This window comes from Danio rerio, chromosome 13, assembly GCF_052040795.2.
Source record: "Danio rerio strain M-AB ecotype USA chromosome 13, GRCz13ab, whole genome shotgun sequence".
Lineage (NCBI taxonomy): Eukaryota > Metazoa > Chordata > Actinopteri > Cypriniformes > Danionidae > Danio > Danio rerio.
In genome coordinates this window covers 45,265,324-45,280,179 of record NC_141033.1, presented here as the reverse complement: position 1 = coordinate 45,280,179, position 14,856 = coordinate 45,265,324, and the positions used below count along the sequence as shown (strand labels likewise).

Below are 14,856 nucleotides of genomic sequence, written 5' to 3'. Positions count from 1 at the left end.
GCTCGCTCACTCGTCAGCGGGAACGCGCTCGGGTCCCAGCCAGTCAGTCAGAACCGACCCGAGTCTCGAGCGGAATACTGACGGACAGATACGGTAAGAAACCGGCACTTACGGAACTAACTGTCATAATGGTCCAGGCAGGTCATTAAATTGTAATATGTGAATTAATAGGAGTCTTGAAAGTGACATTTGCACACTTTATGTCTTTGAGGACAAGCTAGCAAGCTAACCGCTAACTAGAGTCATGGATATGAGTTTCTATTTGCAATATTTATAACTTGTTATGTGTATATACATTAAAGCTTTATGTAGTCAATATTAAAAGTCTTTAATACCTCACAGTTATGTGTTTTCTGTTAAAACAAAGCGCTTTAAGTTAGCCTGTCACGCTGCTGAATGAGTGTTGGTTTATATTTAGCACCTCAGCAGAAATATCAATATAAATATAGATTTATATTTATAGTTTTAATTACATTGAACTGTAATTAGACATCGCCACACGTTCAGCATGTGTTTACATACATCATAAAGACAAATGTGACATCTTAATACACAAACACACCACACAGTTCTTTGGTAGAACTACTGAACGTTCAGGAATTGACTTTATTAATGAAAGTGTTCATTCAAAGTCATTATTTGAATGAACTAACTGAGTAAATAAGAACAGATGAAGCAATATTTATAAACGGAATCAGCCTAAACCCCTTAGTCCTCCATGCCTGTGATATTTCTCTGCTTTGTCACATTATGTTATGAGGTGTGTGTCTGGTGTTAATCAGCTCTGAGTCCAGACATGCATGACTAAAGCCTCTATTTGTGGTTGTGTGAGATAGTGTGAGAGGACAGGCTTATCTAGCCTACATTTTCATATATATTTTTTGTTAGTTTTATAAAATAACACACTAAGATCATATAAACGTGTATAGTAAAGTATGCCTGTCAATGCAAACTTCTGCGTTCTGTTAAATTGTCTCAACAGAGTGCTTTTTTAGACTATATTTTACACAAATATATGCCATGAAAGGATCATTCAGTCTTTTCCTACATAGTCTGTCCTAAATTATGACAGCTGCTGATCATTTTGGTGTTTGTCTGCAGAATATTAGGGGAACCAAGTGGATCAGGCTGTGGAGTTGCTGCTGACATGGGGACGCCAGGATCAGGACGAAAACGGGCCCCGGTTAAAGACCGTTTCTCAGCGGAGGATGAGGCTCTGAGCAGCATCGCCAGAGAGGTAAGAGGTGTTCGCTTGTAATTCTTGTTCATCTCAATGGTGTCATCTTGTGGCTGGTGGTTTCCTGTGACCACAATAAAGAAAGCATTCAAGAAAGGCCCCGATATACTCACTGTGATGTTTATTTTTGTTCATCTCATGGTAGCAACGTGGATGTTCGCACAATCTTTGCCATTCCATGCACATCACGTTTATTAATAGGTCTTTACATTGCAGATTGCTCTAAAGTAAACAGCTTTACATTATTAGCCATATTATTTTGCAAGTATGTTGAATACTAAGCATTAGTATTAGTAAGTATTATAAAAGTATACTATATAGTACACTATAAAGTAGCTTTTTCTCAGTGTTCACATTTTGACTCGTTGGCATCTGGCATATTGAAAATATGCTAAATTTACATCAATCCTAGAGTAAAACAGTTGAGTTCTTTACCATTTAGCTTTTCAGCAGAATCAATTCAGCCAATCTCTGGGTCTTAAACTTAAGCCCTGCTCTCAATGTGGGATTTCAGCCAGGATTTTGTTGTCTGAGACAAATTTAGGGAATCCTAAACTATTCCTGAAATTCTAAAATCTGTGATCTTTGATTGTTGGTTTGACATGTTCACAGACAGCCGCTTAATGCACATTGCGATCAGATTTTTCCTGCCAGTGTCAGAAGATTTCCTTTCCTGCAGTGTGACAACAGCTGCAATAAGGATCAATCCAAGAACCAATAGCCAAATCAGATGACTCAATCCATACAACAATTCATATTACCGCGGGAAATGTCATAACAGTTTTTTATCTCCCTGGTTTTATCATTGAGACATGCTGTGTGCGAAATTGCCGCTATAGATTGTTCACTTTGCAGTAAGGAATCATTTCAGAATGCAGGATAGTGAAAGTGTCACAGATGGATGACGTTAAATTCCACAGGAGTTTTCTTCCATGTTTGGCGCGTCTTTATTGTTTTTCAATCTGACATTATGACAGCTGAGATCTTACAGTGTGACATGGGAGTCCTGTTCGTGCAGTCTGACATACTACAATCGTTTATAAAAAAAATTCGAAAATTATTATTAAAAAATTGCACAGTATGAGCCAGCATTTGCTTAGCTTAAATCATTAAATCAGAATAAATCATTAGCATCTCGCTCAAAAAAAAATCCTATTTAAATCTTGACACTTTTATAGTTACATGTGTACTAAGATCAGTGGAAATGTAAAAATAGCTTTTTCTACACTGATAGGGCTAGAATATTCGACGCAATGATATTTTGCAAATATTCAGAAAATAGTCTAATAGCACCAAGCCCTACACTACCTGTTAGAATCTGCGTAATATCATTGCACCTTCTGCAGCCATGGTGCTGCCTAACGGTCTAATCTGATTTAATAATTTATGCTAAGCTAAAATGCTCCTGTCAAAACCAAAGTTCAGCTGAATGGATTAAAAAATGGTAAAACTCACTGTTCAACTCCTAGGGAAGTTGTAAAATATGCATATTTTCCAAAAAAAAAAGAGGAGTTTTCCTTTAAGATTTACATGTCAAAGCAGGAGGAGACTCATAGGCCCCATTTACACCAATACGTTTTAGTTTTTAAAAAAAGAGTTTTAGAACAAAATCGATACACGTCCACACTGGCGTTTTACCTAGCATTTCTGCATAGCTCTCTGTCGAAACTACACTGCTGAAAACGCACATCACCTGACCACACACACTCTGGCATGCGCTGCAGCATATACCCGCATCTGAGCTCAAGGCAGTTACCGGGTGCTCTGTGGGCAACTCCCCAGATGAGAGCAGCGCAGGTCAGACGGTTCACCAAGGATCTTCCGCTGGATTTCATCTCACTATAGTTGTTAAAAGTAATATTTAATTAACCTTCTCTATATCTAACAGCTCTTCGGTCTCTTAAATCTATTACTTGTTCTCAGGTAACATGTTTTGGCTGAGAGCAAAAATAAGTTGATATTTTTAATTTATGTAATTGCGTACACAGATTATGCTTATTTGACTGATTGCTTGCTTATATTGTATAAACTCATTGTGTGTTATACTTTTAATATGGCCGTTATTGATTATTAAAACTGACATTTAGCAAAAGAAACATTATGTTTCATATTTTTCGAAGAAAATGAAATGAGCTAGTAATGCTAAAGGGATCCATTTTGTTATAAATATGCATACAGTGAAGATTACGGTCATATAAATATGTAGCTACACGACGCCTCAACATTTTTAATGTCTGTTAAGTTAAAATCACAATGAAAATAGGCAGTTCCTTATGTCATGTTTTCATTTAATTGTTAAGATAGTAAAGCAATGTGGCCAGGATGTTGTGAATGATGTTAGAAAGTACACTGTTCCCTTTGAAGATGTACCCGATGTGTCCTCAGGAGTTTGATTTCCATATCAAACTTGCGAAGGCTAAACTTACAAGGAAAAGATGCAAGACTGAACTTTGTACACTAGCCTAATATTGATGTAAAAGCCCAAATCAGATAGGTGAATGTCTACTCTGCAGCCTCACCTCCGATTTCAGATGTCTCCATACCCCCCCATCTACACTGATATGAAGCAGCAGCGCTTTAAAACCAAAAAGGCCTCTTCAGGGTTTCCAGAATGCTATTTTTTCAGGGCTCGAAAACTCCGGCATAGTGTGGACGAAAGGCGTAACTGCAGGAACTTATGCGTTTTAAAACTAAAATGTATTTGTATAAACGGGGCCATAGTCTTGCCTACCTATTCTATCATCGCCACCGTCCAGTAGTATTTCAAAGATGTTTACCAGCTGAAGTGGTAAACCTTTCCGTACTGTTTGCTTCTGCAAGCTGTTGCAGGCTTTTGAAACAAACTCCAAATAATCTTAATTTTGGTCTGATTTTGTTCAGAACTGTCACACCAGTTTGTTCTCTATTTTTGCTTAAAGGGCCCATATTATACATGAAAAAGGGTCATATTAATCGTTCTGAGGTTTATTTGTTCCCAAACCCCTCCTTACCGCGAAGCTAATCTGCGCTGATTGGACCGATGACAGCCTGTTGCGATTGGTCGACAGCGTTCAGCACTAGACAAATGCCCAGCGTGAGACAAATGCCCAGTGCGGACGTGCCGCGCGATAACCCCGTAACCGTTATAACCCCCGCACGGGAAGTATGAACCACACTTAGCAGTAAAAATGAAACCGATAGCGTGCACATCATTTACTGAGTGTGATTTCCGTCACCAAGCTTTTCTCCCTTCTCAGCTGTAACTTAGATCATTTCTATTTGCAAGTGTTGCTCTGGCACCCCTTGCGTGAAGTGTTTTATGTTCTCAGGGCTTACCTGTACTCTGCTTTGCCCAAAGATCCCATCCCCAGCCAGGGGGTTGTAGTGCTCACCAGCGTGTAGCATGCTGCCTTTGTGCCTAATAAACTGCCCTTATTTTGCACGCACCCCTAGTGTATTGTCTGCCCATTCTCACAAGTCTCATACACCAGTCTTTTCTGATCCTTCCCTTAACAAACGAATGAATCGCCCACTGTAAGCGTGTTGACTGCTGAATCAATTGTTTCCCCTCACACTTCCAATAATATCCAGGTAAGCACAGCATCCTCTTGACTTATGCCTTCAGGATCTGTTTGTCTTCGCGGCTGTGTTAGTGGGCGGTGCGCAGGCTTAAATTTTCCCGGGTTTGCGCCCATAACAACTGTTTCGTAGTCATGTCACGCCGAAACGGCTAAAGACTCGTTATGAAGATGATTCATTCTAACAACTATGAGTTAACTCTTTTTTTATTTATTATTATATATTTTTTTAGATGAATCAATAGTTTTACAAACTGTCCACTTTCAGATTTAAGCCTTAGGTGGATATTTCACTTCACTTAGATCTGTTACACACTACATGGAACCTCATTTTCGAAAACCCACAATAGGGGCTCTTTAAGATATTTCAGGGCCTTTAGAAATCCAGTTTTATTGACCAGGAAATTAGTGCAAAGCCAATTGAGATTCTGATATACATTTAGTGATTTTTGTATTTGCTGTAAATTCTTTGGGATATGCTGACACTGATCTCAAACCATTTTATAGATTTTTTTCCGCTAAAGCAGTGATACAGAATTATGTTTTACAAAGCTAATGGACATTCAGTGGACGTCAGTAGAATGAATGATAACTTGCATTTCCGCAAAAGTGAGTCAGATGCTGATTCTGTTGTTTTTCCGTCTTCATACACAAACTAAATGGATAGGATGCTATTTCAAGTCATTGGAGAGTGCCGAAGGTGTGGTAAGCTGTTTGTTTGTTTTTTTAAATACCTGACTTAAAGTATCCCTCTATTACATGACAGATATTACAGGAATATGTGTACCTGTGTCGGTGATAGCCCAAGGCTCTGTAAACAGCAAAAAAGAAATGGCCAACACCATATAATCAGAAATGTTCTCCTGCTGTCAGTCATTGTGCCTGTTCGTGTTTGCTGACGTTGGATTTCCTGGCATGTCTTTGAAGGGCGGTGTTTTGGAAAGAAGCCGTTTGTTTTGACATCTTAAATGGGGATCTTAACCGAATTTAAGCGACTTATCAGTATGGAAATATTTATCTTGTTAAGCTTGGCATTAGACTTTTTATTGTCTTGATAGTTTACCTATTGGGATATAAAGTTTATGTTTATAAAAGTATTTGTTTTTGTACCATTTTTGTAATAATGTTAGGTTTTATGGACAATATATTTTAATATTTAATATTATAAATATTAAGGAGGAAGACAAATGAATACAACAAAATATATACATCTAGGTGTAGATGTATATATTTGGACAAAACGTAAGATGAAATTCAGAGTATTATTCCACTAATAAGACTTAGTGAGGTGACATTTAAAAGTTTTGTTGTATTATCTACATAGTTCACCCAGAAGCATCATACTTTTTTTTTTTGAAAAATGTTGGAAACCTGTTACCATTGACTTTCTTATTTGTTCATTAGTATTTTCTACTATAGATATAAATTTTTACAGGTTTCCAACATTCTTCAAAATATCTTCTTTTGTGTTTAACGAAGCAAAATAACTAAGAGTGTCATAATAAATGATGACAAAATTTAATATGTTGAGTGAACTAGTCCTTAAATTGTGTGATTACCAAATTATATACTGAATTAAATGCCTTATTGCTTCAATTCAGTAAATGTTAATCTTGAATTATTACTAAAAAACCAAAGGTTATTTATCAAGGATTTGGCCATGTTGGTCAAGGCCTTTGGAGTTCGTCTGTCAAATGAGACACATGGGCTTTATAGGGTGAAGGTGAATGTCTCGTATGTAGTTGTAGATGTTTGTAAGTCTACATAGTTTGGACTTGCATTACATTGTTGGTCAGTCTCTCCATAGCATTGTTGCGATGTGTTAATATGTGGACGTTCAGGTTCTGCCAGTTGGAGCTGCAGCTGATGAAGTTTGACTCGCAGCTTGAACAGGGAGCAGCCAGTATGGACTTGTCTCAGATTTTTCAGCAGCACACATGTGTGAGCCCATCACCAAAACTCTGTCTGCTATCGGTATGTGCTCTGGGACTAATCCTGCTGAAATTAACTTGTATGACCCAAATTTATAATTAAAGAGTCTCTTGTGACTGAATGGGATGACCTTGATGATGCTAAAGCAGATTGGATACCTGAGAGTTTGATGTCTCACTCTGCATCATATTTGTTTAACATGTTTATTTTATAACCATGCATTCCTGTTACTTTAATTCTTGCATTTAGTGCTTGCATTTAAAATATTAAAACAATAAAGAGCAAATCTAGATTAATTATTTGAGCTTATCAGCCAGTTAGTCAGCTCTTTTAGGATTAATCAGCTATAACTTTTGGAAGTTTTATTTAGTACTGCAAAAGTCACTGTGATCAATAACCAGGGTTCATATGGTCATGGAAAACCTAGAAAAGTCATGGAATTTTAAAATGGCATTTTCCAGGCCTGGAAAAATTTTGGAAAAACAGAAAAACTCACAAAGTTTTGGAAAAGTCATGGAAAACAGATATCTCTTTACTTGAATTTAGGTTATTTACTTATTTTCTGTCCGTGGCCAATCATATACTCTCACATTATTAGTGCGGTGTACCCATTATCTAAATCAGTTTTACATAGATATAAAAATAAATTGAAACTAAATTGATTTGTTACATGTTTTATGAAATGCTGTAATAAATTTGAAGATGCATTGTTTTTCTTTTACCATGCATATGTAGACATTGCATGAAACATTAGGTCACTTGAAAGTCTTGGAAAAATCATGAAAAAGTCATGGAATTTTAGTAGTAATAAATCCTGAATAACATCACTATATATTTCTAACTACATGCTGAATTTGGGTTTGTAAGGGTTTGATACAAAGAACAGGATTTTTCTGTTAGAGTTACATGGTGGAAAGAAAAACAACGGTAGGTAGCTGACACTGTGCATACCTTTCTTTTTCCTCATTAACAGTTTGTTCAGTGTTTAACATGAAGGAAATGGGAGGCAGTTGTTTCCTTTTGATACTGTCACTGAAAAAGCAGATTCATGAGCCAATATCTCCTAACCTGAAAATGAACCATATAAGGATGTTTTAAAAGAGGGAACAGAGAAATCTAAAGCTGCATGGTGTGAGTTGCAGTGCAGAAGTGAAACTCCAGCCACATTGAGGATGTTTTGATAAGTATCTAAATATTTAAGGATGATTTATTCCTGCCGTGTGAGTGATCTGGCATGTTGCTGTGCGCTTTGCTGGAGTTTGTGTACTTCTCAACCCACACTGAGGCAATCTCACTTTTTTGAAGTGGAATTGCATGCTTATCAATTCCATTAAAGCATACATTGCCGGGTCTATGAGAGTCACTCCGCCCATGCAGTTCAAAGATTATAAATCACTGTCTACCTACAGCACGCATAAAGCCTTGGCTCGTTTCATTGAACCTGCCTCCGGATCCACCCTTTTTGCGCCTGTTGCAGAGGGAACTCCCTAATGCTTAACAGAGCTCTCTGTTAACTGAAAGCATGCCGTTTAATTTGCTTATGCATGGCCCAGGTTACTGTGGCTAAGTATGAGCCATGTAACCCCCTGTTGAGGTCACTTTTGCTTCTCCCCGGTTGTGTTGCTTTAAAATGCCACTCATTTTCATGGTCCATTAGTTACAAAGCAACAGAATGAGTTAGTCCCCTCATCTTGGAGTATCTAGGGCAAGGTGTGATATTTCTGAAGCTATTACTGGCTTGCCCTGCTGTCTAAAGTTTAATGTGAGGTCAAAATACTGTAGTACTTTTTTGCCTGGTGAAATATTCAATATGCATGCCTGTGCAATTATTAAAAATACTTTATAGGGCATAATAAAAGTGTAATATTTGTACATCAGTGTTTTGTATAGACATTTTTGTAGTTATATGTAAGTTCACTCAGCGCTGTACAATCATCTATTTATTGATATTATTGCACAATGCCCATAAATTGCATCACACTGTTATTTACAGGTTTGTGTGTGCTGATTTACATATTCCACTGAAATGAAGGCTTTGCTAATCAATATACTAATGTAATGTGCCTGCCGTAAAACACACGTTAATCAGCCAGCGAAATAATAATTAATGTTTGTTGAGATTAATATCGTACGTTTCATGCTGGATGCTCCTTGAAAATTGAAAAGCACTTTGACCCACAACCAGTTTAGGGTTGCGTGATACTGATAATCAGTACCAATCAATGCTGAAATTAAAAAAACATGCATTACCTGCTAACATTTGAGCGCTGTTGAGCATGTTAGTTCTTAAACAGTGCTGATTTGCAATTGTGTTCTTGTGCAGAAATGACTGATTTCTCAGTTAAGGTCATCAATTCACAGAAATCACCGCTGTTTACTAAGTCTAACCACAGATACAGGGATACTGGAGCGTTTCAAAGTCACGTCAGTCAGCTGGTTTGTCCATAAGCTAACATGCAGTATGAGTGATCCGCTAATGAATCACTGCTTTAAAATGCTCCAGTGTCCTTGTTTCTGTTTACACTCTGTAAACAGGTGAGTTTGGTGAACTCATGATCTTCATGTCCAGTCACAGTGATTTCTGTTGAGCACATGAACACAATGGCATATCAGTGGTGTTTAAGAACTTGCTTAATAGCGCTCAAATGTTAGCGTTTTTTTAAATTTCAGTATCAATTGCTACTGAATTTCAGTATCATGACAACCCTCTTATGTGAAGAATTCAGTTTATGTTGCCATGAACAATCATTAGATTCATCAACTTGAATTAAGTTTTGATGAACTAATTAAAACTTCTGAAAAGGGGTGTCAGATTTTTTTATATGGTTATTGTGGCCAAAATATTTAACAAAAACAAAATATTGCAGTGTCTGTAAAGATCTTTTGACACAATTTTTTATTTGTGAACTGTGTGCTTTTTTGGCACAACTGAGGCTGATATTGTTTTATTTTTTAGTATTCTATACACTAATAAAGTCGCAGATTGGGCCAGGGGTTCAGATTTTGACTTGCCCTGCCAAAATTTTGCCAAAAGTATGGAAAATGTGCAGGTATTTCATTGCAGTTTTAAATTATTTAACAAAAGAAGGCTGACTTGCCAAACTGATGGAAAAAATTTGCAAATACTTTTGTTGTACTTGCGTAAATGTCTGGTTCCAAGATGTTAGAAACAGACATTTTTTTTTTACCTCATAATTTGATGTTGCCGTCTCTTTGCTGTACTGGTTGTTACCAGGTTACGGAAAAAAATAACATGCTGACAACATTAAATCAGATAAGAGGAACCGAAAAGCAACATGGTGTTGATGAGAAGGTAGAATTTAAAGGATCAAAATGTTTCTTGATTCAATGATTGAATTGCACAATGATGATTGTGTGACTGTATTTGCACGCAACTAAAAAATAGTCGCAGGAAAATTAAACTTTAAATTAAAAACCTGATCGGGCCAGTAATGATCCTTACTTTTGATACTTTGATTAGGAGTCTACCATGTAAACAGTGATTTATTTAATTCTTTTTAAATTAATTTAATCTGACTAAAGTCATAATCGAACTAAACAGAAATCAAATTAAGATGTAAAGTATGCTGATTTTTGTCGCATTATTGAAGTGCAGTACGGACATGTAAACACCGCAATTAAACTATTACCATCGTGTAGGATTTTTACTGCGTTTTGCGACAGGCTAGTCAATAAGCACATCGATGTTGGACATTATTCTCTGCACCTATCGAGTCATTGAAGGACCCCAGACACACACACCGCATTATGGGGAGGTTTTTTTACCATACAACGTGCTGTATCAAATTCTATTAAAATAACACTCTTCCAGCAGTTCATACTCGCGTCCAATATCTCGTTTGTCATGGGGGGGCATGCATGAAATATTTCTGATTGACAGTGAAAGTGCCAAGCTGCACAAATTAAAAATAAAACATCAAAATTACATGAAACTCATTAATCAAACTATGTGCTATAACATGTAATACAGGATCATGAAAGGAACATTCAAAAAGCAACTCATGTAAACATCTTAAGCATATTATTGTCTTATTCAGATTAAGACAAATAATTCCATCACTGATGTCCATGTAAAAATAGTCACGGTTTCATTTAGTTAATTTCACAAACTGGTGCAAAAACACTGGGTTTTAGTGTGCAGTCAGTGAAGGCTTAGTAGATTGGCAAGACATTTTAATATGCCAATTGCTTGAATAACGAACCAGCGCAAATATAGACACTTTGCATTTTAATGTGACCTAGGATAACACCGTTGCAAACATTTCCATATCCGATGTCGATAAGCTTATTGTGTAGTCAGTCTGTGGCATATCATTGGTCTGGCCGACTACAGAGCTGTTGTTCTTTAGGATACAGTATGACTGTGTCTTTAATAAATGAACTAGCTATGTTGGAAGTTGTGAAGTAAGTGTGTCTCCCCCTGGTCAGATTTCCTGTTGCAGTCTCATGACGGAGGCTCTGCTGCACGGTCTATAGATAGAGCTGGAGACACTGGGCTCAGTTGAGCTGCTGTGGTGAACGGGTCAAACTGTCAGACAGCTCAACAGGTGCGGCGCAGGAGAATCACACACACACACACACACACACACACACACACACACACACACACACACACACACACACACACACACACACACATCAAACCCACCCTCACTAACCTCACCATATGTGTAAAGATTTGTTATAAGCCCCGTTTAAATGTTTGCTGTCAGGCTGCATACTTTCAAGTCACTGTCCTTTCTGTCAGGGTGTAATTGAATTGAAGTGTAAAGTAATAAATTACTTTGTTGGAGGGTATTAGGAAATAGAAATGTGAAATACAAGTCATACTGCAAGTGTGTGTATGTGTCACGAGGAACCATCCAGCATGTTGTTGTGTTTACCTGAAGTGTGTGTTGTTGATCTTAAATTAGACATTGCTGCTGAATCATGTTTGTTGTTATTTTCACCTGGTTAAAGATGATTTCCGGTAGACGTGAAAGAGACCACCCCATCAATTTAGCCACACCCCTTCTTTTTCCAAGCCCTGCCCTTGACAGTACGTCAGCCATCCTTATGTCAACAGAAACACTTAAGAAAATAATGAAAAGCATTTGCTGCATTTTTGCCAAGTGCTCTTACAAAGACAGGTGTGGTTTCCCAGAATTCATTTTTGTCACTCTTAGAGGTCTTTCATTCAGTTAAAGGTGCTGTATGTAAGTTTTTTTTCTCTTCTAAAGCATGAAAATACCGTAATATGTTTGCAGATGGAGTGAACATCCTTGTTCTGAAAAGCAATGCTAAAGTGAAATATTCAGCTTTAAAAATGTGCGTTACGTGCCTGAACATCTGTCTTTGTTTCGGTCATTTAACCCACCCAATGCCACTATAGCCAATTATATTTCAGCTCGCTGGGTTGTCTTGCTGGAAAACCATGTATTTTATTCATTCAGTCAGGAAGGCTCTCAAACTGTGTGTCCACGACTGAAATGTGACCTGCAGTGGACTGTAGCTGCCCCGAAATGAGACGCAGATTTATACAGTAGTTCCACATGAGGTGGTTATTAATGAGCAAATAATATAAATATTTCAAATGTAAACAATAGGTGAGCAGTTTACATTGTAACCCTGTGTCCTAAAAACATGCTATGTGAGAAGATACACATAAACACAACAGAATATTAAACAGCCATTCAGAAGCACAGACTAGTGCACTCACGAAATGGTAAGGTTTATAATCTAATTAATACATATTAAACCTCTTTAACATTATTAAATGTACATGCTGAATCACTGATATGTGTTGTTGTCACAGTTCTAAAGTTCCATTTCTAAGGCCCCGTTTACACTAGTGCGTTTTAGTCTTAAAACGGCGTTTTAGAATGAAAACGATCCGCGTCCACACTCGCGTTTTACCCAGCGTTTCTGAACTGCTCTCCGTCCACACCAAAACGCTGAAAACGCACATCACGTGACCACACACACACACACACACACACACACACACACACACACACTTTGGCAATCGCTGGAGCCCATCTACCCAGATGAGAGCTCTGCTAGTCGGACTTCTCATCAAGCATCTCCCGCTGGATCTAATCTCACTATATTTATTAAACGTGATATTTCATTCATCTTGTTGTCTTTATCTAACGACATATTCCCTGACTTTGGTCATTGGAATCTATAGCCGCTTTTCCACTATCGTGCTGAATCGTTCTTTAAACAGAACTGTTCCATTCCGTGCCAAACCGGGCCAGACAGCACGGATACGGTTTCATTTTCCACTGTCGTGCTGCGACAAAGCTCTTTAAAACATTACACAAAACGCATCAGTAGTTGCCTTGGTAACGCAATGTAAACGGCTCCCTTTGTTCAACTAAAGTTAAATAAGAGCCGAAACTATTTATTTTTTTTTTTCATAAAAGCAAAAGCAACCATGTGACTAAACACTGTTATGCCGCTCTATGAAATAGGGGTGCTAAATGTGCACCCTTATTTATTTATATGTTGCGCAGCTCTGGCTAAATTTTATTTGGAGGGAAAATTACCAAAATGTAACGTGATGATTAAAAATAATTGGAGGGGAAATAAATAATATTTAAAATCTCTGAACATGACAGAAAAATAAACAATGATAAGACAACAAAAATAGTGCATTTGTATTATAGTGGCAGAAATATAATTTTGTACAGGCCTTGTCAAAGGTGAGCGGGCACTTTCACTAATAAAAACACAGCACATAAATTATTTCATTTTTAACAATTAATTAAATTACACTGCGTTTTTATATCAAAAGTTGATAATGATATAAAATATACTACATTTTGATGGTAAAATGAAACCAATTAAGCGATGGCTGTTATTTGTTTTAGTATTCAAACATTAAATAACGAATGCAGCAAGTGAAAAAAGATGAATATGAAACAACACATATATTGCAGGATTTAAAGCATTTAAAGCACTATTATATTTAGCAAAATGCTGCTCTATTATCTTTTTATTTTGATCATTTTATTTTTATTATAATAATTATTTTTGTGTTCATATTAACTAACAAGCTGTAGGCGAATTATTGCTAGACGTTTTAGAAAATATTTGCGTAGCTAGCCTATATAAAGATCACCACAAAAAAACTAAAACACAGAAACATACATGCCTCATAAATGTCATATAACTTATGTATAACTGAATCATATAATTATCTAGAGCTGAAATGATGAAAATTGCTCATTTTATTTTTTATAAAACATTTGTCAAAACGTATTGATATTTTTTGAGTAAAAGCAATTCTGACATTTAAGAATCCATATTTATTTAATTCGTTCATTCTTTTGACTTGTTTATTAGTGCATATGCTATAATATAAATCATACAACAGTACCTTGGACAGTTACAGTGCCGCTCCGTAAAGCTGTCAAGCAAAGTCTTTTGGACGGCCCACATTACAACACGACGTCCTTCAGGTGGTCTCGCCGGTATTAACACGCTGTCCTGGCTTTGAATTAAAAAGTGCAATTATTTCCTCGTTGTTAAAAGAGTCTGCAAGTTCGTGCTCCATGGATATATATATCGTGATGTTGTTGTGGAATTTGGACATCGACGATGCTAAGCGTGACTTTATTCACTTTATTCGATGCGCAGAAGGAAAAAAAGTCAGCAGCGCAAGTCGCTGGCATGTTTCTCCCAGATCAGAGCGAGTTTTGTGCTGTGAAATACAGCGCTGCGTGCAATAAACTCACATTCAGCAGGCGAAGTAGGTCTGTATTCAAGTCAATAAAATAATAACGTTAATGAATAAAATATCTTCGTAAGAATGTGATGAGTTATTCACTTCTCTGCCAGAGACTGCTCTATGCTCTCATCCCATACGATCCCATACGAACCACTAACATCATTAATTTAGGAAATCATCCACCCTTTTCAAACTGTATCGTTTAGACCTGGATCGTTATTTTATATTAAATGTACTGTAGTTTATTGAGGATGTCTGATGACTAGCGCGCTTCTGCTGAGCCAGCTGTGGTAGCTTAGCAACCGAGTCGCGACGTCAACACACAGAATCTGTCAGCACAGTTCAGCACGGTTGTCTAACCGTGCCGAGAATTCCAGGCCGAGAACGGTTTGTAA

General features: G+C 37.2%; 1 protein-coding gene across 28 annotated transcripts in view; it reads left to right on the top strand.

Moving 5' to 3' along the window:
- Positions 1–14,856, top strand: part of lrrfip2 (leucine rich repeat (in FLII) interacting protein 2) — a 54,201-nt gene continuing 39,345 nt past the window's right edge. For 26 of the 28 annotated variants that reach the window (XR_015504970.1, XR_015504969.1, XM_087277603.1 and 23 more), the window contains exons 1-2: positions 19–93; positions 1,102–1,237. Coding sequence is in view for 26 of the 28 variants with exons in the window: in XM_087277603.1 (XP_087133729.1) it covers positions 1,148–1,237 (90 nt within the window). In the remaining 2 variants the exon portion in view is untranslated. 28 annotated transcript variants of the gene reach the window in all.